This window comes from Lynx rufus, unplaced genomic scaffold (genome assembly GCF_022079265.1).
Source record: "Lynx rufus isolate CCGP_SWC_20201006 ecotype Redwood Valley unplaced genomic scaffold, mLynRuf1.p SCAF_7, whole genome shotgun sequence".
NCBI classification, from domain to species: domain Eukaryota; kingdom Metazoa; phylum Chordata; class Mammalia; order Carnivora; family Felidae; genus Lynx; species Lynx rufus.
Genome location: NW_025814889.1, coordinates 141,256,891 through 141,284,108, shown reverse-complemented (window position 1 = coordinate 141,284,108; position 27,218 = coordinate 141,256,891). Strand labels below are relative to the sequence as shown.

At 64.6% G+C, this 27,218-nt stretch overlaps 2 protein-coding genes across 6 annotated transcripts; one reads left to right on the top strand and one right to left on the bottom strand.

Annotated features, from left to right (window-relative positions):
- Window positions 1-6,891: 6,891 nt before the first annotated feature.
- Window positions 6,892-15,951, bottom strand: CRELD2 (cysteine rich with EGF like domains 2). 5 transcript variants are annotated; one of them, XM_047066468.1, is made up of 10 exons: window positions 15,718-15,951; window positions 15,119-15,201; window positions 14,471-14,581; window positions 13,837-13,928; window positions 12,755-12,931; window positions 11,840-11,935; window positions 10,331-10,414; window positions 8,915-9,010; window positions 8,184-8,330; window positions 6,892-7,654 (listed from the first exon to the last, which is right to left on the bottom strand). In XM_047066468.1, the coding sequence occupies exons 1-10, from the start codon at window positions 15,847-15,849 to the stop codon at window positions 7,629-7,631; spliced, it is 1,044 nt and encodes a 347-aa protein (XP_046922424.1). In that variant the 5' UTR covers window positions 15,850-15,951; the 3' UTR covers window positions 6,892-7,628. The 5 variants fall into 5 exon arrangements, with proteins under 5 accessions (XP_046922424.1, XP_046922423.1, XP_046922420.1 ...); XM_047066467.1 differs by having other exon boundaries at window positions 6,892-7,167; XM_047066464.1 differs by having other exon boundaries at window positions 6,892-8,330.
- Window positions 15,952-18,706: 2,755 nt separating this feature from the next.
- On the top strand, window positions 18,707-25,661 carry ALG12 (ALG12 alpha-1,6-mannosyltransferase). Its single transcript, XM_047066152.1, is given in 11 exon segments — window positions 18,707-19,958; window positions 20,029-20,161; window positions 21,424-21,597; window positions 22,258-22,452; window positions 22,782-22,885; window positions 23,413-23,442; window positions 23,444-23,560; window positions 23,562-23,638; window positions 24,625-24,794; window positions 24,893-24,968; window positions 25,094-25,661. Coding segments are annotated over 11 exon segments (1,482 nt in total). The 5' UTR covers window positions 18,707-19,790; the 3' UTR covers window positions 25,332-25,661.
- Window positions 25,662-27,218: the final 1,557 nt, after the last annotated feature.

Genomic DNA, 27,218 nt, shown 5'->3' with positions numbered 1-27,218 from the left:
TCCCACAGTCCACACCGGCTCACCAGCACAAACCCGGCGGCTGCCCCTCACTGGTGTGGAGCCAGCCAGCCAGCCCGGCGTCTGGGATGATCCCAGCCACAATGGAGGCTTTGAGGGGCCCCTGGACTGGGAGGGGGACACGTGTCCCGAATGGCAGCCTGTCCCTGAAGAGACGGGAGGCTGATCCCACCCAACTCCAAGCAGAGGCTTGTGCCGCCATCGCCCCCTGTAGGACTGAAGCCTCTGCCCTACGCCCTGCCCTAGGCTCCAGGGCACCTCCCCATATCCCTGCTCCCACCCCAGGGAAGATGAATTTGGTGACCAGTAGAGCAAAGAGAATGACCACACCGGGTGCCCCCCCCGTCACCTGTCTCACAACCATCCTTCATCAAGTAGTGGCTTGAGGCCCCCCCCCCCCAGGCCTGCCTGTCTCCAGGGCCCTGACACCCACAGCCCGAGTGAGGCCAGCAGTGCCGCAGGGGTCAGAGGGCAGACCCGGTGGGGTCTGGGAAGGCGGTGGGGGTGGGAGCATATATGAGCTGCGAGCAGTGCCTGGGGAGGGGTCCTCAGGAGTCCATCCTCGTCCGGGACCCGGGCAGGTAGCGAGGGGCTGGGGAGAGGATGACCCACAGAGGGTGGCCCTGGGCTGAGAGGGGTGGTGGGGTGTGGGGAGGGGCAGTCTTTGGTTGGGGGCTGCTGGGGGTGGTCCCTGCCCTTCTGCCAAGAGCCCACACAGAGAGTGGGCAGGAGGAGTAGGGCTGGGGACCGTGGGTGGGTGCAGTTGGGGATGGGGATGAGGGAGGCCAGGGAGGTGCTGCGGCACAGGAGGGGCAGGCGTGGGCGGGAGGTGGTCTGCACACGGGCGCGGGCAGGAGGCGCAGCGTCAGGCCGGTGCCGGGATTTGTGGCCGGCCACTGGGGAGTGGGAAGGAAGGGCCTGTCCTTGGCTGTTGGGGCCTCACCTTGGCCCCTGTGGGCATGACCATGGCCATGCTCTTCCCCAGCGAACAGTCCCTCCATTGGGGATCCAAGGCTGGCCCCCGAGTCACAGCGCGGACACTTCCCAGGGGGTCAGCTGAGGACCGACTGCCCTTCTGGGAACAAGTGCAGGCGGACAGAGCCAGGGCAGTCCAGGACGGTCACCGCAGGGACAGGAGGACCCGGCTCGTTCCGCACAGTGGGAACACCAGTGGTCACAACTGTCACCGTGGTGTGGGAGGGGGCCACACTCGCTGGGCAGAGTCCGGTGGTCGAGAGTATGGGTTAATGGTGTCGTCCCCTGTCACTCTGGGAAAGGGTCACATGTCGTGGGGAGCCTGGGGGGACCCAGTGGTCAGAGGATCTGGCTCCCATGAGGGTGGAACCCAGCCTGGCAGGTGTGCTGTGCTCCCTTGAAGGCGCTGGCTGGAGGGAATGGCGCACAGGGGGTGACCCCCAAACCCCCCGTCCTTGGGCCTATACAAGTGGCCCGTGCCTTTATGGGAAGACTTCCTTGAAGAAAACAGGAATATCACACCCCCGGGACCTGTTTGTGTCCCTCTCGGAGCTAAGTAGTGACATAACCCGTTGGGGACATGGTGGCCCAGTGCAGGGCAGAGGGGACTCGGGTCTCAGGACCCAGGACCTCATCCCGGGCAGGTTAAGGGGAGCTCATTGACTGTGGGGGCTTTCCTGAGGTCTGGGACTCGGACCCAGAAGGTGGTGCGGTCACGGCGCCGGGAAGACGGTTAGAAGCGTGGGAGGTGCTTTTGAAAAGGGCAGACCGTCACAAGGGCCACAGCGGATGTTGGGAAGGGGCCGGGCGGCAGGGGGTGGGTTCCTCAGGTGGCCTGGAGGATACACCGTGCAGCCCAGCCGTCAGGAGCACACTCGGAGAGGCACCGGCTCTGTGGGGAGGTCAGTGGGGGCTCCCGGCAGGGTCTGCTAACGGGGAGCGGCTGTCGCAGAATGGACAGTGACAGGGATGATGGCGCCCGGCCACCAGGGGCTAGGTGGACGCAGGTGGAGCTGGGCCGGGGCCTGAGGGGCCGAGGTTGTGGTGAACACAGCGTTCTTGGAGACTGGACAGGCGTCCAAAGAGAAGAGATCGAGGGTGCCCGGCCAGGAGGTCCCAGTGAAAGATTCTTTGCCCAGTTTCCAGGCTTACGGCAGATTCCAGACCCAGAACCCAGAGAATAAAAGGGGGTCGGGTCCTTGGGAAGCAGACTTCGCAACATCAGGTAAGTCTGCGCCCTGGGGAGGGTGCCAGGCCTTCCCGTGACCCCATAACTGAACGCAGGGGAGGGGACACGCCCGAGCATTTGAGGGCTGTGGACACGAGGTTCCAGCTGACGCCAGTAACCTGAGGCCCAAAGCGTCACCGTGGCTCCCCTGTTAGAGTCAGGGGCTCAAATGTGGTTGTGGCCAGGGTCTAGTCCCTGCCTTTGTCTACACGGGCACCCGATGGCCGTTTCCCCACGCCCAGAATGGACAGGTGGAGTGGACATACTTGGTGGCCGACCTCGTTCCCTTGGCCACCGTGAGGGACAAGCCCCACGGAAGCGTCCACAACTGCCCCCCACCCAGATAGTCAGAAACAGCAGGACTTCGCGGGCAGTGACGCGTTTAAAGACTGCCGGGTGCAGGCTGGTGCTGCCACATGTCTACACCCGCCAGTCCGACCGCGGCCAGAGGCCGGTGGTGGCGGCTCGGGGAGGACAGCTGGGAACACTGGGCCGCACCGCCCTCCGTCCCGATGAGGAAGAGAATCCAAAACCGTTTTCGGAGAGAACGTGTGGTCCCCCCGCCACCGTGACTCTCCTGCCCAGGGTCCCCGGCCCAGCACACCCGTCCCCCGGATCGACAACCCTGTGAGTCAGCACAGCGAGGCCTTCGCAGGACACGCGCTCTCCGGGGAGAGGTCAGGGGCCTGAGGCGCACGGGGCCCCCTCGGGCAGAGGACGGGGAGCGCAGACCTGGGGGCTTCGGGGTGCTGGAGCGGTGTGCACCCCTGAATCGTGCTCCAGTGCCAGTGCCACGGAAGGCCAGCGCCGCGCGGGGCCCGCTGCGTTGAGCTAAGGGGCTCCAGGGCGGCTGGTGTCTCCGGGAGAAGGGGCCTGGCTCCGGGCCTGAGAAAAGTGGCCCGCCTGGCACGGGACCACGGCGGGCTGCCCGGCGCTGGCTTTCTCAGACCTGCCCTGTCAAGAGGTCGGGCACATGGGGCGAGACGTGGCAAGGCCACAGGTCAGTGGCACGCTGCAGGCACGGGTGGTCAGGGCCTGCGTGGGCTCCACCCGTGTGACGCGCGTGGGCGGCCCCTGCCCCTTCGTCAGTCCCACCGCTCCCACGTGCGGCCTCCCAGGAACTCCTGTGACCAGCGGAGGAGGAGGAGAAGCTCCATCACGGTCCAGGGACGGCCGGCACAGTATGTGGGCACACGTGGACGATGACAGTGGCGGAGGGGGCCCGTGGGCAAGCGGCTCAGCTGGTCAGTCAGGGGCGTGGAGGAGAAAAACGGTGCTCTCAGGCGCGGGGGTCTGGGGAGACGCACACAGGGGACTCTGGGGCGGGCACGGGGGTGAACATTTTAAATCCCGCGTCCACACCTGCCGGAACATACCCACCGTGCGGCAGGTGGGCAGAGCCCCTTGGCCACGTGACAGCGGCCAGCCTGTCCTCAGCTTGGGTGGCAAGCCGTTGTCATCGGGTGGCACGGCCGCGTACAGACAGAACGGCCAGGACAGTGGAGGTGATGGCTCCTCACGTGTCTGTCCTGCGGCTGAGCCCGGCACGGCTACCCCTAGTCAGCGTCACGGGGACGGAGGCCCGGGCCTGAGGTCGGCATCCCCCCAGCGAGGCGGGCGGTGGGGCAGGGGCGTTCTCCGTGGGGGCATCCTGGGCACTGAGGGTGCTGAACGGCTTCCTGCCCCCCCATCTTGAGCCAGTAGCACCCCTCACCCAGTTGTGACCCATGTCCCCGGGGCCCCCAGTGGAGAACACCGGCTTACCAAACGTTTGCCCCGGTGGTGCAGGACCCCACGGAACGACACAGCAGACCGGGGGACCCGGGGCAGGGTGGGCCGTGACCACGGGGCTCTCACACACCACACTTCTGGAAGCTCCTGGCCTGACAGGGTACATACAGGCCACGCCCTGCGGGGCTGGAAGCCACGCCAGGACCCGCATGCGGTGCTGTGTCCCCAGAGGAGGACACCTGTCCTCCAGGCCCCTCGTGCCTGGGGCCAGCGGGGGAGGCAGGCTGCCCGACGGTGGTCCTGAAGCCGGAGGAGGTGTCCCAGAGGCAAAGGGTGGGCCGGGTCGCTGCCCTGCAGGCCCCTCCGCAGGGGGCGTCCAGGGTGGGAAGAGGGAGCAGAGCGTCATCCGGTTTGGGCTCCCTGCCGGGTGCCGAGGCCACAGCGCGGGGTCACGGTGGCTGCGTCCTGCTTGGCTTCCTTTCTCCCTGTTTCTTCCACAGGTTTGATCTCCGTCGGCGTAGGGGACTGGGGGGGTAGCGCCCACAGAGTGTCCTGCCCTGGGACCTCAGCCCTCCTCAGGGTCACCCACCTCCGGCCCAGGCTCCAGTCGCGGCAGGGGAGCCCGGGGTGGTCCTGCAGCGCCACCTGCTGGCCGCGCCCCCCCCCCAGCCGACCCCGGCGGTGGCTCCGCCTGAGGGAGGGGTCCCCGCTGTCCATTCGCTATCCTTTCGGGCGGGCGGCCGACCTGGGGCCGGAGGGGGGTCCGCAGGGCCTCGGCAGGGGTCGCCACCGGGGATGGGGGGTTCCACAGTCACCCGGAGACCCGGCTGGGACCCTGACGTTCAGGCTCGCAGCCCCTGCGTCCCTGCACCTTGGCACCTGGCTCCTGCCTGCACCTGAGCCCCACGCTGGGCCTGGCAAGGTGCTGCTGGGCTCAAGTCCGCCCTGCCCGCCCACGCCTCGCCCCAGTCCACCCCCTACACACACGAGGGGCTGCGTGGGGCCCTCCGCCTCCATCCCCAGGTCCCTTGTCTGGGGACGTGCTCCTGTTCACAGGCAAGGAGACTGAGGCTGGGGGGCTTGACCAGTGGCTCCAGACCTCAGCCTCAGAGCAGACAACCCCCCCCCACCCCGGCCAGGGAAGGGAAGTGACTTGGGGAAGAGGCCACTCTGAGGGGTGACAGCCGAGCAGAGAGGAGCCAGACCCAGTGTCCCCAGCAGGACGAAGGCCCTGACCTGGACCCCGCTCGGCGATTCCAGGAGCCAGGTCAGCCTGGCGCTTCCAGTCTCCCCCTGGGAGGGAGGCAGCGAAGGGGCTGGGCGCCCTGAGCAGAACGAGAGGGGGGTCAATGGGGCACACACCCCCGGCCCGTGGCCACAGCTGCTGTCGGCACGGAGACGCCTACGCTGGCCCTATCCCTCCCCGGCGGCCCGGGCCGAGTGCCATGGTGGGGGTCCAGGGCGGGGCCTCGGTGGGGCAAAGGGCAGGGTTCAGACCCCACAGAGGACCCCACAGACGTCGGGGGGCCAACGTGGGGAGCCAGCTGCAGGGATGTCTTGGCACCCACAACGGCAGGGCCTGGCCCTTCCCGCTGCCAGGAGACAGCCCCTCAGACACCTACCAAGGTCACCTGTGCAGCGGCGGGGAGGGGGCGCCACTGTCCACAGAGCCCTGGGAGGGGTGGGCTGCTGCCCAGGTGACCCACCAGGCAGACTCAGGAGCCTCTGGGTTCCAACTGGAAACTGGGGTCGATTCCACGCCAGCCTGTGGCCTGTGGCTTTGGCTACTCGGGCCTGGCCTGGGTCCCACATGCCCACCTGCTCTGGCCTGGCCCTCTGCTGGGGCTCGAGCTGTGGAGGGAGCCCCTCACCCACCGGGGGCCTCCCTTCTGGGCCTCCCCGTCCTTGCCCCCACCCGTGCGGGGCTCTGCCAGCCCCTGGCTCTCAGGTTTGCCCTCCCTCCCTCCCTCCACGAAGCCCCCAGCCCACAGGGTTCTCTGGAAGCCGCCCAAGTACAGGGCTGCGTCCTCCCTTCCCAGTTCATGTGGCCATCAGCTGTCTGGTGGTGACCTCTCCCACCACCGTGCTCCCACTGCCTGGACCCCCAGCCCGGTCCCCAGAGCGTGATGACAGGGCTGTCTCCCGTGTGAACTCCCCAACAGGTCTGGCCTGGACAAGAGCCGCAGGCTGGCCTTGCCCGGTCAACTCGGCCCTGTCTTCTAGGACTTCAGGGGCGCTTGGCCCGGGAGGGAATGCTCCCTGTCCCCCAGCGCAGACACGGCAACAGAGCAAGGGAGGCCAGCCGAGGGGCACGGGGACCCGGGGAGAACCAGGGACAAGACTTGGGGCAGGGGTGTCCCCTGCGGCCACTGGGGTGCCCACCTTGGGCCCGCAGAGCAGGTACCACAAGATGTCGCGAGGATGCCGAGGTCCTCGGTGCCAGGACAGCGGGAGACAGGAGGCCGCCTCCCAGGGTGACCCCCCGTGTGGACGGCAGTGGGGCGGGGGTAACAGCAGTGGGGCAGGCAGGGTGCTCGGGGAACCGGGCGTTCACGTGGGTGGGGGGTTCCTGGGGCGGCCGCGCCGACTGGTGGGGGGGAGGGGGCCCTGGGAGGCCTCCCCGCGGAGCCACAGCCTGTATCACTCTCAGCTGCTTCATTCAAGGATGAGAAACTGGCCCTGGGGCTTGTGATGGACGCTTCTCTCCGGCTGTACCCTGCCCGAGGGCCCGTCGGTGGCACAGCTGTCCCGATCCCGTTGTGCTGAAAGCCCAAAGCGGGCTGCCTCAGGGCGGGCAGGGCTGTGTCCTCTCCGTGCGGGGCGGTCAGGGGTGCCTTCCAGCCCCAGCGGGGGGGACAGCGACGGCGGACGGAGCTCACTCCGTCCCAAGTCGTTCGTGCTTTTCAGTGAGACAAACTCACACGTGTTCTGTGCCTGACTACCTCCAATGGTCAATTTTATTATAAAGAACGGTAGCAAAATATACAAATCTGCTCAAGAACAAGCAGGAACTGTGGTTTTTCCAGATGCCAGACGGGCACAAGTGTTTGAGGGGGAGCAGCTCGCCCTGGACCGTCCGTGGAGGAGCGCGGGTGTGGGGGCCGCCTTCCCCGGGCGTCAGTCTCAATAACTTAAAGGGCAGGTCCGGCTTCCGGCTCCGGACCCACGTCACAGATCTTCCCGCGCGGGCGGCTGCGTCGGGTCTTCTGGGACTTCTGCCAGGAAACAAACAGATCAGTTGGTAAAATCCCCGCACGACGGCCCCGAGGCTGAGGCCGCAAGGTTTTCACGGGGCTGGGGCGGAGCGCGGGCACAAATGTCCCGACGGGGTGGCCAGGTGCTCCGGAATCAGCTGGGCGGGACGGGGGCCCGGATGATGGTGAGGGGCGTGGGCGGGGAGGCCACGCCGAGGCAGAGGTGGCGTGTGGCTGCTGTCCCGTCCTCTGCTGTGTCCTCGCTCCCTTTGGCGTCTGGTGCGCTCCTGTCCTTGGTGCTCGGGGTGTCCTACGAGGCTGTGCGCTCGCTGGGCTTTACCCCGCTCGGGGCCGGGGGCTCCTGGATTCTGCGGCACAACCTACTCGTTGGGGAAGACGCCGTCCCTTCCACTCCGTGCTGTCGCAGCACTTCTAGGAGCCTCGTGGGAAGAGCCACATCCCCCGGGAGCCGTGGTGACCTCCTAACCCCAGGAGCTGTCGACTGGGCCTAGTGTGCAAACGGGCTCTTTACAGATGATCAAGGTAAGGTGAGGTCACTGGGGCAGGTCCTTCTCCGGTCACCGGTGTCCATACGGGGAGAGGGAAGCGTGGACACGCACAGGCCACGGGAAGGCCACGTGGACAGGGGCAGAGACTGGAGGGATGGGGCCGTAAGCCCCGGGGATCCAAGACGCACAGCCACCGGAAGCCGGAGGAGGCCAGGGTCCCTGCCCCCAGGCTCAGAGCGGGTCCTGGCCTCAGGCCTCCGGGAAGCTGGCGCACGCACCACGTGGGGACCGTCCGGTGGCTCCTCTGCCGTCAGCCCGCCTGCTGATTCCGGTGTCACCGACTCTGCTTCCCGCCCACACCTCAGTCTGTGCGTGACCTCTGGGACTCCCCACGGGGACCGTCACCCTCTTGTCTTCCAGGAAGCCCAGCCATCACCCTCCCGGGGCCACTTTTCGTGTGTTTCTGAGCCGGCAGCTGTGGCCCGGTGGCCAGTGTCCCTGCCCGTGCTCCGCAGCCAGGCCACTCACCGTCCGCGGCGGTCTGTGTCTGCACACAGGCTGTTTCCGTCTCCTCGAAGCCCTCGGGACACACGCACACGTAGCTCCCAGGGGTGTTGTAACAGTTCTCGCTTTCTCTCGCGCACACTTTTTCCGCCAGCGAGCACTCGTCTACGTCTGCGGTAAAGACATCCCACTGTAACCACTGTAACGGATTCCTCTGTTCGGCAGACACACGTCGTGATCACAAGATTCTCATAACTCGCTCGCGCACAGAGAGCCGAAGATCGGAAACATCTCGTTGGAGAAGAGAGGAAGAGGGCGGAGTTTAACAGAGGCGTCGGGGGTCAGGCCACGCGCGGCCGGACAGCAGAGAACCACGGCGCAGGCGAGGCGGCGGGAGGCCCGGCGTAAGCTCGCCCAGCGAGGTCGGTGGATTCGCTGCCCTTTTCCAAGTGGGTTCCAGCCGGCCCCAACTGTGGAGGGGACCACGGGGGCCGGTCACCCCTGGCTGACGGGGAAACGGGGGTGGGGTGCGGGAGCCCCAGACCTCAGGATCACCAGCACCACGCACATGGTGGGGGGGGGGGGGGAGGCGTATGCTGCTCCCGCGTCACACGCTCTTGAAGCTGGAGGAACGGGGTCTGTGGAGAAGAGCCGGAGCCGGCGCCCCCCGCCCCCCAGCTCGTCACGGGACCGGTCACATCGTGGCCTCCCTGCAGCGCTCCATCCCAGTCCAGCACAGACACAACCCCACTGACCTGCACACTGGCCGCTCTCCTTGGTGTAGCCCGGGACGCACTCTTTACACTGTTCTGGACCCTTCCCCGTGCAGCCCACACAGGTAGAATCACATTCTAGAAACAAGGGGGAAAGGCAGTGACAACATCAGACACCGTCCTGTGGGCACACGGGGTCTGGAGCCACGCCACGTGGGAACCCGGGTGCTCCGGCCTCTCCCACCGCACCCCCACCCCCAAGCACGGGCTTCAGGCAGCAGGGCGGAGACTCAGTGAGCGTGCACGGGAAGCCCACGGACAGGCACCCTGTGCACCCTCTTGTTGGAGCCGGTATCAGGGGTGGCTGCCTTCCTCATGACGGGCGGCTGGGAGCTCAGTACGAATAACCTTCCCAGGTGAGGCCCACGCGTCACAGAGAGGGGCACACGCGGCACGTGGGGAGGCCCCCGGCCTCCCGGGGACGGCGTGGCCCTACAACGCACACCCCCAGAGCAGTTTGGAACCAGTGCGAGAAAACAGTGACCAACACGAAAAGTTTTATCTACCAAGGAATTCAAAGTGCGTAACTGCGGGAGAACTGGTCTGACTCAAACAGCCAGCGATACAGATTGTCGAAGAAACTGGCGGAGTCAGGACGTGCTCTGCAATCGCACACACGCGTGTACGTGACGTACACGGCGTGACAGGACGGATGAAGACGGTCACGGCCTTGTTGAGTGAAAAAGGCAAGGAGACACTGGGGAGCGTATTAGGACTAGTAACAGAAGCTCCCTCTCCGTAGAATTGATGGCTTTTAAATATTACTTTCAACTCATTTGAATTTTCTGTAACAAATACCTATCACTTGGGTTGCCACCTTAAACCTTTTTTTTGAGAGAGAGAGAGAGAGAGAGAGAGAGAGAGAGAGGGAGCCCGTGCATAGGGACGTGCGTGTGGGGGAGGGGCAGAGAGAGAGGGAGAACAAATCCCAAGCAGGTTCCACGCTCGGTGCAGAGCCCGATGCGGGGCTCAGTCTCACCACCCTGAGATCATAACCTGAGCCGAAATCAAGAGTTGGATGCTTAAGTGACTGAGCCACCCAGGCGCCTGTCACCTTCAACTTTCTAAAGTAGGTAGAGAGGCGCCTGGGTGGCTCAGTCGGTCGAGCGTCCGACTTCGGCTCGGGTCGTGATCTCACAGTTCGTGGGTTCGAGCTCCATGTCGGGCTCTGTGCGGACAGCTCAGAGCCTGGAGCCTGTTTCCGATTCTGTGTCGTCTTCTCTCTGCCCCTCCCCTACTCGTGCTCTTTCTTTCTCAAAAATAAATAAACAAACATTAAAAAGAACTTAAAGTAGGTAGAACATAAGAAAGTCACGTGAACGTTTGAAAAGGGAGAATCGGCAGGGCCCAGGGCCCAGGAGGTGCGTGCCCGCCCCGGAGGAGCCCATGCCCAGGCACCTTCGCACACGAACGAGCCGTTGACGTTCTCGCAGTACTGCTGGTCGCCGCACGGAGGCGTCTCGGCCGCGCACTCGTCCACGTCTGGAAGGCAGCGGCACAGCCGTGAGGGGCCGAGCCCGGACCACCTTCGTGATGATGCAACCTGGGGCTGGGGCCGGACAGGGAGGTGGCCTCCCATGTGCAGGGGTGACAACCAGGGACATTAAGTGGTCCCAGGGGAGGGGCTGCTGTGAGGGACCAACGGCTACCACGTGAGCACTCTGTGCTTCCCCGTGGACTCGGACGAGCTCCAGGTCAGTGTCGGGGCCCCTCCCTCCCCACTGGAGGCGTCAGGTACAAGCCTGACGCCCCTAACTGAGGGGCGAAACCAAAGCTGACGTACGAGGGGAGGAGGGCACCCCGGCCTCGACCCGCCCCTCCTCCCGCCTGCCTGCCGGCATCCAGACCTGGGGAAGAGCCCCTTGGCCACTGCCAGACCCTCCCCGGGGCCTTCTGCAGGGCTGGGTTTGGAGCCAGTGCTCCGGGGCCCGCTGCAGCTCAGAAAAAGGATACAGCCGAAGCGGGCAGTGGCTACCAGGCTGGGTGGGGAGGGGATGGGTGGGGAGAGCCAAGGCCCAGGGCCTCAGCTCTGGAGCGTGTGTGTCAGAAGGCATGCCTCCTCTCTGTGGCTGTGAAGCACCTGTGTGTGGCTCTCCAGGCCAAAGGGAGGTCTGTGCCTCAGTTTCCCTGCCAGTGGCCACACACCAGCAGGTCCTAGAGAAAGGAGAGGGAGGGAGGGAGGGAGGGAGGGGGGAGAGAAGTGGGAGGAAGGGGACGAGGGCTGGAGGAGAAGAGAAGGGGGAGGAGAGAGAAGAGGAAGAGAGAAGAAGAGAAGAGGGAAGGAGGAGAGGGGAGGAGTCGGGGGGTAGGAGGGGGAGGAGGAGAAAGAGGGAGAGAAAAGAGGATGGAAAAGATGGAGGAAGAAGAAGAGAGAAAGAAGGGGAGAAAGAGAGGAGGAAGGAAAACAGGAGGAGGGGGTGGAGGGAAAGAGGAGGGGGAGGAGGATGAGGAGGGGGAGGAGGGAGATGAGGGAAGGAAGAGGGGGAGGAGGGGAAGAGGGGGAGGAGGAGGATGAGGAGGAGGATGAGGGGGGAGGGGGGAAGGAGGAGGGGGAGGGGGGAAGGAGGAGGGGGGAAGGGGGAAGGAGGAAGGGGGAGGGGGGAGGGGGGGAGGAGGGGGGAGGAGGGGGGAGGGGGAGGGCAGAAGGAGGAGGGGGAGGGGGGAAGGAGGAGGGGGGAGGGGGGAGGAGGGGGAGGGGGGAAAGAGGAGGGGGGAGGGGGAGGGGGGAAGGAGGAGGGGGGGAGGGGGGAGGAGGGGGAGGGGGGAAAGAGGAGGGGAGGGGGAGGGGGGAAGGAGGAGGGGGGAGGGGGAGGAGGGGGAGGACGGAGAGAGGAGGGAAGGAGGAGGGGGATGAGGGAGGGAGGAGGGAAGGCCAGGCCCCAGGAGCCCGCGCAGCCTCAGCCTCACCCACGCAGGCGCCGTCCTCCCGCGCCCAGCCCGCTTGGCACTGGCCGCAGTCTCTGTTGGTGGGACCCGTGCACATCTTACACGACTCGTCACAGGCTGGAAAGCAGAGGCGGGACGGCCGCCAGTAAGCGTAAATCCCGCTCTGAGTAACAAGCACGACACAGAGATCATCTCAGAAATTTACCTGCAGTGGAACGAAAACAAAACCCAGAAACAAATAAGGAAGAAACCCCCGAAAGCGGCTCTCAGTCAACGACAGAAAAAACCACTCTTGCGATTCGTGATCCGGAAGTGACCGGAGAAAACAAACGGGGGCTCTCTCCTTGACTCCAGGGAAATAGTTCAGGGCCTGAGCGCTCACCCGGAGCGCCCAGGACACCTCTGAAGACCCAGGTAGGAGAGCCCCCCCGCACTCGATGCCGAGACGGTGTGTCCTCTCAAGGGGACCTGGGGCCGGGAGTCCCGCCACGTGACCTCAGGTGTCCCAGTTCCCGTGCGCGCCCCCCCCCCCCACCCCACCTCCTGCAGCGACGCGGGCCGGGGCCCAGGGTGGCCTTCGCTCACTCCAGACGCTCCGCCTCGGTGACCGCACGCTGACGACAGCCGCAGAGGGAGGGCAAGCCCACGAGGGGACACTAAAGGCAGCAGGTCACCAGGAGCCCGATGAGCATGGCTGAGACACACCGTCCACCCTCCCCTCCTTCTCCGGAGGACGTCGGGAGAACGGGACTCACTTCCCTCCCGGGGGCTGTTTAGGGCTGGGAGGCAAGAGCACGGCGGCCCATCCTCCTGCTTCCCTTCCCGTGGCTCCTGCGTGGCCCCCGGGCTCCCGGGATGTGGGTAAGAGCCAAGGGATGCGTCTGTCGCGCCGAGGACCGTGGGCTGAAGCCCTGGCCGCCCGCGCTGCTGCGGTACCTGTGCAGATGCTGTGCGTCTCATTCCTCAGCGAGCTGAAGTAGCCGTCCACGCAGTCGGTGCACGTGGCCCCCTGGTACCCAGGGTGGCACTGGCAGGACCCGTCCCCCTGCCTGCTGCCGTCCCCGCTGCAGTGCCCGTTCCCGCTGCAGGGCCTCTGGGACCCGCCCTGGCACGCTGGGGGCGACACAGACCCACCGCTCAGAGCTCAGCCCCGGGGCGGGGGCTGGGCTCACACCCAGAGGACGCCCCCCACCCCCGCTCACAAAATAGCTTTCTGGAAGTCCCGCTAAAATCCAAGCCACGCTTCACCCCCAGAACAAGCGCCTGGGGTTGGGATTTACAGGAGCCTGCATGCGACCTGGGGGGCCTGTGGGCATGTGGGTCACTGCCCGGGAGCCAGCCGGGGGCTCCGGGCAGCCTCACCTGAAACCCGGGGACAAGGATGCTCACACGTGGAGCGAGTAGGACTGCTTGGGACCGTGACATCGGCCCGCTGCAGCCCCGTGGCAGCGGGACGGGAGGAAAGGTAGGCAGGAGGGGGCCGCGGCCAGGGAGAGAGTCTGAACTTGGAAAATGTGCCACTTGACCCAGCTGATCAAGGTGAGTGACTTTGGTGGCTTCGGTTTCGAAGTCCATGTCTTGACGTAAGAGTGTGGCTTCCCTGCTTAAGGCTGGCACGATGCGTCCATCCCGACAGATGTGACTGTCCCTCCCCCCCCCCCCAGACTTGTCTCTGCTCCTCTGTGGGCAGAGCTGGGCCGGGGGCCACGCAAGCCACAGAGCCACCTCCTTGCACTCGGGGCAGCGCCCATGCGGGCGGGTTAAAACTGGCCCACAGGTGGACTACGGGAGGTCTGTAGAGACTGAATTAGAAGCCCAGTTGGGATCAGATGCTCAGAGCGGTGCGGCCCAAAGGAGAAGGTCCCTGGGGTGAGGGCAGCAGCGACACAGCAGCCCCAGGGCCAGGTGGAGGTGGCGTGGACCGTCCCTTTGCCGACCCTGCTCCCGCCTGCCCGGGAATCACCACACGGGCACCGGCAATGACCTGGGGCACTTGAGAGTCCCCGAGAAAAACGTACCAAGGCAGTCTGGCCCGTACGTTCCTGGCGAACAGCAAACTTCCAGGGTTTTCACACAAAACCATTCAAATAAGTCAGGATACTCCTTCTTCCTGAGGAATCGAAAACGCGTTCGTTAAAGCTCACGTGACAGATTTCTTCAACACAAAATCATAGTTTATGACGACGTGTGCTCCAGCGTATCGTAATGTCAGGGAAACACCAGTGCAGGCGGGACGGACTTCTCCAGTTACGGACCTCACCGGGATTATCGTGTTAAGGTAATAAGAGATGCTAACGTGCGGACAAGAGAGAAGACGAGCGTGTGGAAACTCTTGGAGGTCTGAAATTATTTCAAAATTATAAATTAAAAAGTAAGAAGCCACTCGTGTGTTTCCACGAACACCCAGGGAGAGCAGGGTTGGGGTGGGGGGGCTGGAGAGCCAGGCTGGGGCACGCGAGGTGGGCCCGGTAACGGGGCGGGGGGGGTGCGGGAGATGCACTGGGTGTAGGGGTGCAGGGCTGGGGGAATTGGGGGGGCCCTGGGGCTGGGGAACAGGGTGGGGGGTGCAGGGGTGTGGGGGGCACAGGGGGTGTGGGGGGGCGCAGGACCGGGGAACAGGGTGGGGGGGCACAGGGGGTGTGGGACACTCACAGCCTCAGCCACCAGGCCTCCAGGCGTTCCTCATGCTCCTCCAGCATGCTGTGACAGTCGAAGTCACTGCTGCCACACAGGCTCTCCATGATCTCCAGCAGCCGGACCTCGCTGAAACACAAGCCCATCAGCACCACAGAGTGAGAAGGCGAGTCGAGGTGTCAGTGTCCATGCCACAGGACATCCCCACTTGGCGCGAGGCGGGAAGGACGGTGGCACTTCGGTAGGAAAAGACCCTCAGCAGACACATCAGGTGGGCTGGGTGCCCTGTGATGAATGAAACTCAGAGAACAGGTGGTCGTGTGGCAGGTGTGGGGCCCACGAGGGGAGCCCCTGAAGTTGGGGGCAGGGGCTGGAGTCCTGGGTGGAGGAGAGAGGGCTAACCCCACCAGCAGGGGAAGCCAGTGACATTTCACGTGGGGGGACTCACCGTCCAGGGTGCATCATTAAGAGACCACCCAGTCCACTGTGTGCGGACAGGATACGGGGATAAGTGTGGAAGCCAAAAGGCCACGTAGGGGCCAGCAGACAGGTGACGCTATGGGAGGGACCCTTCCGTGTATTTGTCATCAACGCGGGTGACAACGTTCACAGGAACATGTCAAGTACCGAAGCTGGGCTGCCCAGAGCAGGGGTGGTGGCACCCACCTGAATTCATACTTGGATAGCGCCTTTTCCTCCCAAGCCGTGTTCCCGCCGCCAAAGTTCTTCTTTGCGGTGTCCACCATTCCCTGCGGGGACACGGTGGAGACGGGGCTCAGTGCCGCTGCCCCCACCCACGTCCGTTGTGAGAGCAACCCTAGTCCATCATGGTGACTCCCCAAGCCCCCTGACAGGTCGCCGCCATTCATCGCGTGGGTGATCCTGGGTCCATCACGAGGGTGATGTCCGTGTCAGGACTGACTCTGGCCCATCTCTGGGCTACCCTGGGTCCCTGACCCTGGTCCCTTGTGGGCTGACCTCAGGTCCATGGTGGAGTGACTCCGGCCCACTCAGGGTGACCCCGGCCCACGGAGGGGTTACCCTGTATCCTTGATCCTCGTCCGTTGTGGGCTGACCTCAGGTCCATGGTGGTGTGACTCCAGCCCATCTCGGGGTGACCCTCGACCGTTGTGGGCCGACCCCGATCCACCGCAGGCTTACCCTGGGTCCAGGACCCCGGTCCATCGCGGGACGACCCCGGCCCCGCCGCCCCCCAAGGCCGGTCCCGACCCCGACCCCGCGTCTGCGTGGGGTGACCGGCCCACCTGGTTGAACTTGTCCACCAGCTCCCGGCAGCGCTTGCAGGGCGTCGCCTTCTTGGCGGTCTCACCAGGCGGCGGCGGCAGCAGCAGCAGCAGCAGCAGCAGCCCCAGCGCGGCCGGGGTAGGGGGGCGCATGGCGGGCCGAGGCGGGCAGCGTTGCGCAGGACGCGGCCGCGCGGGCACTGGCCGAGGTCCGGCGGGAACCGGCGCAGCGCTCGGCCTCTGCGGCCGCCCACCGCCCCGCGGTGCCGGCAGTTCCCGGGGCTACTTGACGGTGCCGGGCGGGATCCCGCCCCGCGCCAGCCCTGGCGCCTCTATTGGTCGGAGGGACCCACCCCGTCCCCATGTGGCCCAATCCGGGCTCGCCACGAGAAGCGACCAATAAGAAGACCCCGGGTCAGCGTCCAGCGGGGAGGGGGTGGGGACGGGGGCGTGGAAATCGGAGCCTGCCCCTCGCGCGCACCGGCCGCGGCGGCCATCTTTACTCCGGGCGGGGAGGGCGTCCCGCTGCGGTGGTAGCGAGGTTTTGGTGGCCATGTTAGGTTTGGGCAAGGGCTTCGCGTCCGTCCTCCGCTTCCGCCACCCCCGCTTCCGGCCGCGGGCTGCCTAGGGCGCCGCGCATCGAGGGACGCCGCCGACGGCAGGCGAGGTCAGCGCGCGGTACCGCGGCCGGGGCTCTCGGGACGGGCGGCGGGCGACGGCAGGTTCTCGGTGCGGGCGGCGGGGACCCCGAACCGGCGCTCGCGTCGCGCTCCTCCGTCCTCTGCGCCGGTGCTCCTCGCCGGGAGCCTGGGGCCCAGGTCCCGCGTTTCCCTGCCTGCCCGAGGCCGCTGGCTCGGGAACCGAGGTGGAAATAGAACTGAGACGAGCGCGATCTGGGTGCCAGCGACGAAGCGCCGGAGGAGGACGCGCACAGGGTGGCTACTGGTCTGCGGTGCACCGGGCCGCTTGTGTGCCCAGGGTGAGCGGAGCCCTCAGCGCCCGCAGTGGCAGGGGCCGGACGGCCTTCACGGGTCGCCTCCTCAGCGGAGACGAGCCGGGCCTGTCCACCTGTGCGCGCCCGGGCTGACCCGCGCGGCCGGCCATGCGCTCACGCCCTCCGCCCGGCTTCTGTGCCCGCTGCCCACCCGCCCGTCCTGGCCCGGCCAGCGTCCCGGCCCGGCCTCGGCAGTGCTGGCGTCCTCCGGGATCAGGGGCGCACCTGCTGCTTCTGCCCGTGGTCGGTCCTCAGCAGAGAACACACAGTCCTGGGGCTGAGACGCCCCTGTGGCGAGGGAGCCCGGAGTCCCGCACACTCGTGTGCCCCTCACAGCTTGTGAGAGGACAGTGTGGGGTTCCCTGCAGGGGAGCGTGCTCTGGGCCCCACACACAGGGGGTCTGTGGGGCAGGCGGGTTCTTAGCTGACCTGGGACCGCTGTGAGCCGGAGTCGGGTTCCCGCCAGGCAGCATTTCTCCTGCAGCCCTTTGCACAGCTTGGTGTGTAAATGCTTTCTGTTTCTTTAACCTTTTTTTTTTTTTTCCATACCAGTAAGAGGAACAGAGAATAGTGTGTGAATATTCTGTGGTCTCCTTGGCTTTACTGGAAATTAAAACGTTAATGCTGGTTTTTTGTTTTTTTTAAATGTGGCGAGAGAGCGCGCATGAGCAGGGGAGGGGCAGAGAGAGAGAGAGAATCCCAAGCGGGCTCACACTGTCAGCACAGACAGAGCCCGGCTCGGGCCTCGAACTCAGGAGCCGTGAGATCATGACCTGAGCCGAAATCAAGAGTCAGATGCTTAACCGGCTGAGCCACCCAGGCGCCCCAGCGCTAATGTACTTTTAATGAAAACGTAAGCTGGCGTGATGAGACCCACGTTGAAGAGTTTTACCGAATTTCTTCTCCAAGTAGTTTGTTGAGCATCTACTGTGCGCCAGGCTCTGCTGCTAGAACCGTGAATCAGCCATGCAGGCCCTGCCCCCAGGACATGAGCCCAGCAGGGAGACAGTCAGCCACATGTTTCATTCACATGTGGGCTCCTGTGATGACCAGAGTCCATCCTTGCTGAGGGTACTGGGGGCGGGGGGGGGGGGGGGCGGTGGACCAGAGAAATCCCATCAAGGAGCTTACACTTTAGAAAGAGGGAGACAAATTGGGGCGCCTGGGTGGCTCAGTCGGTTGTGCATCTGGCTTCAACGTAAGTCATGATCTCTCGGTTCGTGGGTTTGAGCCTCGCTGTGCTGACAGCTCAGAGCCTGGAGTCTTCTCTGGATTCTGCGTCTCCCTCTCTCTCTCTCTGTCCCCTCCCCTGCTCATGCTCTGTCTCTCTCTGTTAAAAATAAACATTTAAAAAAAGTTTAAAGAAAGAAGGAGACAAATTATAACACCCTTGTTCATTCCTGGTTTTTATATCTGGGAAGAGAAAAAGTTAGGTTACTTTTAAGGGAATTGCTACTTTGGTCGTTCTTAATTATTAAAGCCCCTTTCCCCCCTTCCTGGCCCCACCTCACCACCGCCGGCATTGCCACATCAGGCAGGATTCCTGCTCCTTCCATTCCACGGATTGTCCTTCCCTTGTTGATTCCCCCCCAGTTGCCATCTTTGGAGACTACAGACTTCTTTTTTTTTTTTTTTTAATTGTTTATTTATTTTGAGAGACAGAGACAGAGAGTGAGCAGGGGAAGGGCAGAGAGGGAGACATAGAATCCGAAGCAGGGTCCGGGCTCTGTGCTGACAGCTCAGAGCTCAAACCCACGAATCGTGAGATCATGAGCTGAGCTGAAGTCAGACCCTTAATCGACCGAGCCACCCAGGCGCTCCTGGAGACTACAGACTTCCAAAATCTCTCTCTAATCACAAGGTAGTTTCAGGGGGACCTGGGTAGCTCAGTCGGTTAAGCGTTGACAGTTTCTGCTCACGGTTCCTGAGATCGAGCCCCGCGTTGGGCTCCACGTTTGGTGTGGAGCCTGCTTGGGATTCTCTCCCTCTGCCCCTACCCTGCATGCGTGTGTGCACACGTGTTCTCCCTCTTTCTCTCTCTCTCTCAAATGAAAAAATAAATAAGAAAAAAAGTAGTTTTAGCAAACAGGAAGCACTCTGTCCTTTCTCTTCTGGCCTTTCTGGTTCTGATCAAATAAAATCAAACCTGTTTTAACAGTAGCCAGAAACACGAAGAAGAATGTGCCATCTGCCCCCCGCACACGCGGGACAGTCTAGGTGTCTCCCGGGAAGCTTTGTGCTGTAGGCTCTTCCCCAAATCGTCCTGCTGTGTTTGGGTGATTCGGGGATCCCACTGCAGACACAGCTGTCTGAACACCTCAGGGACACACTCATGCTCTTTGTCATCTGCACGTTCACGTTCGTGACCGGCGTGGTGCCTCTCAGGGGCTCCACACGGCTTCCGGCGGGCAGGCGTCCACAGCTCCTGTCCGGTTGTACCTGGACTGCGGGGGCTTCGTGGGCTGTCCTGGCCCTGTGTGCCGCCTCCTGCCCTCCTGTGGCTGCCCCTCTGTCATCCCCCAGACGCATCCCTCCCACCCTACAGCTGCCTGTCCCGGGGTCTCTCAGCCCGTACCGTGGGGCCCTACTGTCCCGCCAGAGTTGAGCCTCTCAACCGCAGGGGCCGTCCCGCTGCCCTCCAGAGGCTGGGTCCGCCCGGGGCCCGGCCACGTGGAGGACTGACTCAGTTCTGCAAATAAAGTCTTCCTGGAAAAATACACAGCTTGAAGCCTGAGCCAGCCGGTTAAAGTGTGGAAGGGGCGCCTGGGTGGCTCAGGCTGTGTCCGACTCTCGATCTCAGTCAGGGTCACGAGCTCACGCCCCACGTGGGGCTCCGCGCTCGGTGTGAAGCTTGCTTTTAAAAAAACGTGAGAGGCGCTCAGGCGTGATTTTTCCTTGAATTCTCTAGTTGGAGGCCTTCTGACCTACAGAAGTTACAGCAGTAGTTCAAAGAGCTCACACTCCCCGTTCACCTGGATCCCCCGGGCGTTAACTCACGTGTGACTGTGGAAACTCAGCGATCTGCATGTTCGTTTCGTCCCAGTGCTCACAGGGCAGCAGCGTCGACGGTCGCTGAAGGCACGTGAAGCGGGACATCGCCATGGCGGGGAAGAGGCCGTCGGGCCCGGGCCGGCAGCGCTGGCTGCTGGGGCTGCTGGCGGCCGTGGGCGCCATCCACCTCTTCACCTGCCCCTACTCCAAAGTGGAGGAGAGCTTTAGTCTGCAGGCCGTGCACGACCTGCTCTACCACCGGCTGGACGTGGACAAGGTGAGCGCCGCGTCACGGGCCGTGCGGCACCCCTGCGACACGTCCGCTGACGCCCCCCTTCTCCCTGCAGTATGACCACCTCGAGTTCCCCGGCGTGGTCCCCAGGACGTTCCTCGGGCCGCTGGCCGTGGCGGTGCTGTCCAGCCCCGCGGTCTGTGTGCTGTCCCTGCTGCAAGCGCCCAAGTTCTATTCTCAGCTAGTAGGTAAGGGGGAGTCTGGACGAGGACAGGTGAGGAGCCGTGCGAAGTCAGGGCTTCGGTCGGCCGGGCGGAGGCCCCCCTCCTTCTGGGCCGTCGTCCTTCCGTCAGAACCCAGGCTGCTTCGTGCGGTGGTCCAGAGCTCGGGTGGAGGCCCGAAGTCAGCCCTTTCTGGGCCGTGACCCGGGACAGGTAACTGGGCACCTGTCCACCTGTTCCCGAGACCATGAGGTGAGGGTGCCAGCCGGCCCTGCCCCGGCCGCGGCGGCCGGAGGGGAAGCAGGCGAGATGCACCTCGGAGGTGGCGGCAGAGGGGCCGGCGGCCACACCTGGAGAGCCGTCCACCCCAGGCGGTACGGCGCCTGCACTGGAGGCCTCACTTCCCCCACCTGGAGGCCACCGTCCACAGGGCTTTGTGCAGAGCGTTCTGGGGCTGTGTGCCCATCGTATTTTTAAAAACCAAATTCAGAACATTCTGTGTCTCTCTCTCTGAAATGTCATTTTTGGGTCGATAGTCCCCAGTTTTCCATTTTGGTGAATTTTTAAAAATTTATTTTAAGAAAAATTTTTTTAGACGGAGAGCGCAAGTTGGGGAGGGCAGAGAGAGAGGGAGACACAGAATCAGAAGCAGGCTCCAGGGTCTGAGCTGTCAGCACGGAGCCCGACGCGGGGCTCGAACCCACAACCTGTGAGATCGTGACTGAGCTGAAGTCGGACGCTCCACCGACTGAGCCACCCAGGCGCCCCATTTCGGTGAATTTTTATTGTGGCTGCACCCAGATGTTTGGATCTCCCCCGCTAAGTCAGACACGCTCTCCAGCCGGTTTGTCGCCCTCACGGGCAGGACGTTAAAGACACAGATCCCCGGGGCAGAAGCAGGCCTGCTTCCTGAGAGAACAGATTAGGAAATGGAAATCCGCCGCCACGGGGGGCGGCTGCACAGGCTGTGCTGGTTCGGGGGTGTCGGGGAGCCCCGGACAGTCCTCCCCGCCTGGGGAAGGGTGGCCCTGGACACGTCCTGTCCCTGTGGCGTGGGCTGTGCTGATGATGCCACGCCTGTCACACGGTCCTGCAGACGCCCGGTGGCCGTGTCCCCCCGAGCCCCCTCCCCGGGCCGCATGGTCCCGGCAAAGCTTCAGGGTCCCCTCCTTCGAGGTGGTCTCACTGCTACTTGGGTCGTCAACTTGCACCGCGAGCGGCACTGGCGGAGACCTGCTTTGCCGGCATCCTGCACGCTGTGGGTCACTCACGGTGTCCTCTTTGTTTAGTCAGAGCCGTCCTGGGACTCGGCGTGATCTCGGGACTCTGGACTTTACAAAAAGAAGTGAGGCGGCAGTTTGGGGCCACGGTGGCCACCATGTTCTGCTGGGTGACGGCCACACAGTTCCACCTGATGTTCTACTGCACCCGGACGCTCCCCAACGTGCTGGCCCTGTCCGTGGGTAGGCGCTTGCCGAGCCGCACTCTCGCTGGGCACCACGGGGTGGGGCGTACCGGCCCGGCGAGGGTCAGGGTCAGAAATGCCCGGCGAGGGGAAGGGGGGGCCTCTTCTTGGTGCCGGATGGAGGCACGCTTCCCCGCACGTGGGCCGGGGCCGCCTGCGAGGGTCTCCCTGGCCTGTGGACAGCTCTGTCCGAGCGTCCTGGGGGTGACCCAGGCAGACGGGGGGGGGGGGGAGGCCAAGTGTGGGTAGGAGGGGGGGCCGTGGATGGCGTGGGTTTGCGGGGGGGGGGGGTCTGTGCCGATCGGGGTAGGGCGTGGCCCGGACGTCCGCGTGCCCGGGGAAGGTGGCAGGCAGGGTGCCCGTCCCGAATGAACCCCGCGGGGGGCCAGCGGGACACGCCGCAGGCCCGGGTGCGCAGGAGAGGAGGGGAGGTGCTGGGCGCGTGGAGCCTGGGGGGGTTTCAGGGCACGCGGGGGCCAGGTGCCGTCGGGCCTGAGAAGCGGCCGCAGGCTGTGTGGTGGCGCCGTGGCGCAGGAGCCGTGGCCGGCCGTGTCAGCAGATCTGGGTCTGAGCGGCGTGTGCCGTCCTCTGGCGCGTTCTGCGTGGCTTTCGCCGGGAGGAAGCAAGTCGGCCTGCTTCGGGCACCCCGTGTCTGCAGTCCTGCCCGCCCTCACGGCCTGGCTGCAGCTGAAGTGGGCCCGCTTCATCCGGCTCTCGGCGTTCGCCATCCTGTGTTTCCGGGCGGAGCTGAGCCTGTTCCTGGGCCTCGTGCTGCTGCTGCTGCTGCGCTCGCGGAGGGTGACGGTGGCGCGGGCCTTGCGCTGCGCCCTGCCGGCCGGGGCTCTCTGCTTAGGTGAGTGGGCGCCGCCGTGGGCTGCTGTGACTGAAAGCGGGGCTCTGGGGAGAGCTGGCCTTCATGTCCAGCAGAGATAAAACGTGTTAGCCCCTCCATCCGCGGGCCGCCCTCGTCCTGGCCGGGAGGGGCGGCTGGCCCCCGTCGGGGGAGCCGAGGTCCCGACGCGCCGTCCCCCTCCGGAGCAGGGGGCTCGTGGCCGACGCGGCTGCTTCACGGGACGTTGACCTGCCACCTGGGGCTCTGGGGCTGCTGTTCACGCCGCAGCGGCGACGTCCGAGTGGCTCAGGTGGCCGTGTTCTTTCCTGAGGGACTCCTTTATCTTACCAGACTGACCGTCGCCGTGGACTCCTGTTTTTGGCGAAGTCTCGTGTGGCCGGAGGGAAAGGTGCTTTGGTACAACACCATCCTGAACAAAAGTTCCAACTGGGGAGTATCCTTCCCTTGTGTCTGCGGGGCAGCCTGCAGGGTGGGGCGGGGCGGTCGTCCCCCCTCCCCCCTCAGCCTCCTCCCTCCCCCTCCCTCCCCTCCCTCCCCCTCCCCTCCCCTTCCCCTCCCCTCCCTCCCCCCTTCTCCCCTCCCCTCCCTCCCCCCTCCCCCTTCTCCCCTCCCCTCCCTCCCCCTCCTCCTCCTCCCCCCCCCCCCCCCCCCCCCCCGGCCTCACCCAGGCAGCCGCACCTGCCGAGACACCGCCCTGCTGTTGGGCGCAATTTCCCCTTTAGCCTTCGGGACGGTCTTTAGCGGGAGCCCGTAGCGTTTTGCTGCGGAACCGGACAGCGTACACACGGGCGGGAAGTACAGCGCGCGAGTCCCCGGCGCACCCGTCCCACCGGCACGAGCTGTTCTGCAGCCAGGGGGAGGGGACAGGTGGCGGGGGAGGGGGGTCCCAGGTGCCGCGGGCAGGAGCGGCCTGTCGGCCGTGGCTCGCTGGCGTGTGGCTCCTTGACCCTGCCCCCGCAGACCTCGCCGCTGCTGTGGTATTTCTACTCGGACCCTGCCCCGCGGCCTGGGCTGCAGCCTGCTGTTCGTTGCCGCTGGCGCCGCGGACAGGCGGGCCCTGGCGCTGCTGCTGCCCTCGCTGGGCTTCGTGGCCCTGTACTCGCTGCTGCCCGCACAAGGAGCTGCGGTTCATCATCTACTCCTTCCCTGTGCTCAACATCGTGGCCGCCAGGGGCTGCGCCTGCCTGTGAGCGTCCCGCCGCCCCGCTTCCCGCGCCGCACGCGCCCGCTGTCACGTGGGGAGGTGTTGAAGGAGGAGGGCCCCGGGGTTGGGACGGGCTGGCCTCCCCACCCACCGTGTCGGTGGGGCTGTGGTCAGTCGGGCTGGTCTCCGCGCTCGGTCTCGGTCACTTGGGGGAGGACGTGCCCGGAGTGGCCCCTGCACGGGGTGGCCGAGCGGGCTTCGGCGGGCGGATGGTCTCCAGGGCTGACTTCGCTGAAGGGCCAGGCCCCACCGAGCAGAGAGCGGCAGAGCGGATGACAGGGGAAGGGTCAGGGAAGCGCTCGAACCCACGGGCGTGGGGCACAAGGTGGTGTGGGGGGGTTTCCGAGGGAGGGGGATGGCCCGGCGACAGAACGAAGGTGCCCCGAGGAGGGCGTCCGGGATAAGGCAGGTTGGCCGAGCGGGGCTGCCCTTCCCTGGAGCAAGGCGGTCACTGCCATGGTAGGAACAGGAGTGACGCGGGCCGCTCGGCCGGCCGGGCTGAGGGCGCAGAGGGTGTGGCCGGGAGAGGAGGCCCCCGCCGCACGGCCCCTGCAGGAGCCGGGGGCCAGGAGTAGGCCGTGCTCCCAAAGAACCAACGCCCGTGAGGGGCAGGAAGCGCCTTGTGCCCCGCTCTGCTCCGGGCCGTGAGCCTCAGCCTCGGGCTCCACCTGGGTTCAGTGGCGGGCGTGGTGCTGGAGGGACGTGCACCCGGCCCGAGGCCACAGGGGGAGCTGCTCAGAGCAGCGGGCGGATTCCACCCTCGAGGGCTGGGACGGGAGGGAGGAGGACTCCGTTCATGGAAAATCTGGGCGTCTCAAGTTAGCGAAGCTGGGGCGAACCACGGACAGACCGTCAGGAGTCCGTGACCGTGCGGGAAGGGGGTTCAGTTCTTGAAATGAGGCCGCAGACTCCACCGGCTGGTGTTGCTGGGGGAGAGCAAGCCTTTCTGTGAAACGCGCTCTTTCCAGGCTGAACAACTACAGGAAGTCTTGGCTGTATAAAGCGGGTTCCGCCCTTGTGGTAGGACACCTGGTGGTGAACGCCATGTACTCGGCCACGGCCCTGTACGTGTCCCACTTCAACTATCCTGGCGGCGTCGCGATGCAGCGGCTGCACGAGCTGGTGGCCCCCGGGACAGGTGGGTGCTTGGGGCCGAGCCGGGCCAGCTGCGGCTCTGGCGGGGGGGCGGGGGACCCCAGCTCGCCATGCTGACTGAACACGCGTGGTTGTCCACAGACGTCGCCGTGCACATCGACGTGGCCGCCGCACAGACCGGTGTGTCTCGGTTTCTAGAAGTCAACAGCGCCTGGAGGTACGTTCCCGCCAGTTGTGACTGCGGGCGGTGGCGCTCCTCGCAGAGGCCGCGTGGGGGCTCCCTGGGGGCATCCGGGCACTGGCGTGGGGCCACAGGTGCACGGTCACGCTCTTCCCTCACAGGTACGAGAAAAAGGAAGATGTGCAGCCTGGGTCGGGGCGTATGCTGGCCTACACGCACCTCCTCGTGGAGGCGGCCCCTGCGCAGCTGGCCCTCTACAGGGACACGCACCGGGTCCTGGCCAGCATCGCCGGCACCACCGGGGTGAGTCTGAACCTGACCCGACTGCCTCCATTTGACGTCAACCTGCAGACAAAGCTGGTGCTCCTCGAGAGGCTCCGCCGGCATCCTGGCAAATGAGACGATACGAAGAGCCGAACCGGGGACATGCCCCGGACGTACGCCTCAGGGAACGGGCCGGGGTCCTCCACGGCCAGCCCAGACCGAGCACGGCCAGCGGGGACTGCGGGCCTCACCCCGGGGCCTCTCGGAGCACCTGAAAAAGCGCCCCTTCGGGGGAGCTCGTGTGAGACTTGGTGTCGAGGCAGCACCGCTGGACCGCGTCCCCCGCCCACGCCCCGAGCCGCAGGGAGAATCCTTCGTGGGCACAGGCGCGCCGTGGTGTGGCAGCTCACGTGAAATTGTGGGAATTTAAAGAGAATGGAGAATAAAAATTTGAATGTTTCCTTATTAGAGATTTAACGATACGTGGTATTTCTAGAGACTGCCTCCGCGTAGGTTGCGTTTTATGTGGTAACTTCGGCATCTTTACGCTTCATCGCCCGAGAACTTATTAAGGACCCAAAATGCATCTGACGCCACCAGACGCCGAAGACGATGCAGGGAAATGGGTGCGCTGCACACACACGCACACACCGCGTGTGCTCACGCCACGTGCACACACGTACCGTGCACACTCACCACGTGCACTCCTACCACGCACAGGCACACATCACACCATGCGTGCTCACACTTCATCCGCGTCACTCATACCACACTCGTACCACATGTGTACACACACCACGCACACACACACCACATGTACTCATACTGCACGCACGCGCACACCGTGTGCTCATGCCGCACGTGCGCACACGTCACGTGCACCCTACCACATACACTCGTGCCACACACACACACGTGCTCACGTGCATAAAGAAAGGCTACCTTTTCCGAGCCACTCGAGAGAGTAGCTCTTGGCATGGGGCACCTACCTCCGCGTGTCCTAGGAGGGAGGTGACGGCCTCTCCCCCCCTGTAGCCGCTGGGTCTCCACCGCAGCCGACAGGCAGTGTGGATACAGACATGTCCGCTGGGCGCACCTGCTCCAGCCTCTCCCCGACTCGATGTCGTCCGATGATCCCTGAGGAGGCTGGCCTCTGCAGCACCTCCGAGCGCCTCCGGCTGGCGCCCAACACTCTATGCGAGCCAGCTCCCGCCTTTCCCCTTTTGTCTAATTGTCCCAGCGTTTATTATGTACGTATTACCGGCATTTATCACTCATTTATAATTGGTCAGGGCTCAGATATTTGTCATCGGTTATCAGCATGCATCCGTGGATCGCTGCCGGGCCTCACGCTGTGCCGGGGTCGCACGGGGAGCTGTCATGTTGTGACGTGTCATTGCTTCCCTACTTTCCGGCACAAGGCTCTCGGGTCCCTCTGTCCCAGCCCAGAAATCAGCCATCTGTCCGAGGGGCCCTGCCTCCTCTTGGGGAATGGTCGTGGAGACGGAGGCCTGGGTGCAAAACCTGCGTGTTGCTTTCAAGATGTCTGTTTTTAGGCCGTGTCTGTGGACAGCGAGGGAGGACGGGCACACCCACGCGCACACACCTATGTGCGCTTTTGAGAGACCACGGCGCCATGCCGACACCTCCAGTTCCACCTCCGTGGGCTCGTTTGCCTGCCTTGTCTGTATCTACATCTGCCCTCCACGGTGAGAATTCTGTCCCCAGTGACTTCAGGTTCGTGGTCAAATACCGTGTGTGCACGGGCCTCGGACGAACCCTCCTGCTTTACTGTGGTGGTTTTCATTTAAAATATGATTGGGCTCTCGTCTTTCCGTTTGCTTTCAGTCTCGGGATCTGACTTCCCATCCTCCTTATTGGTAGAACGTGATCGCGCTTCCAGAAGTCTGGACTCTTCACAAAGGCACGCTCAGGGACGTGGCTCCCTCCTGTCCCTCCTCCACGTTTTTGCAACTAGCGTCAGTTTTCTGGTTTGTCCTTTTTGTGAAGATGCCTGTGTGC

Coding starts and splice junctions, on each gene's coding strand:
- CRELD2 (XM_047066464.1), bottom strand. CDS start 15,849: ATGCGCCCCCCTACCCCGGCCGCGCTGGGGCTGCTGCTGCTGCTGCTG. Junction 11,936..12,754: donor GACGCACAGCATCTGCACAG/GTACCGCAGCAG, acceptor TCTGCTTTCCAG/CCTGTGACGAGTCGTGTAAG. Junction 8,331..8,914: donor GGAGAGCGGCCAGTGTGCAG/GTCAGTGGGGTT, acceptor TCTTTACCGCAG/ACGTAGACGAGTGCTCGCTG.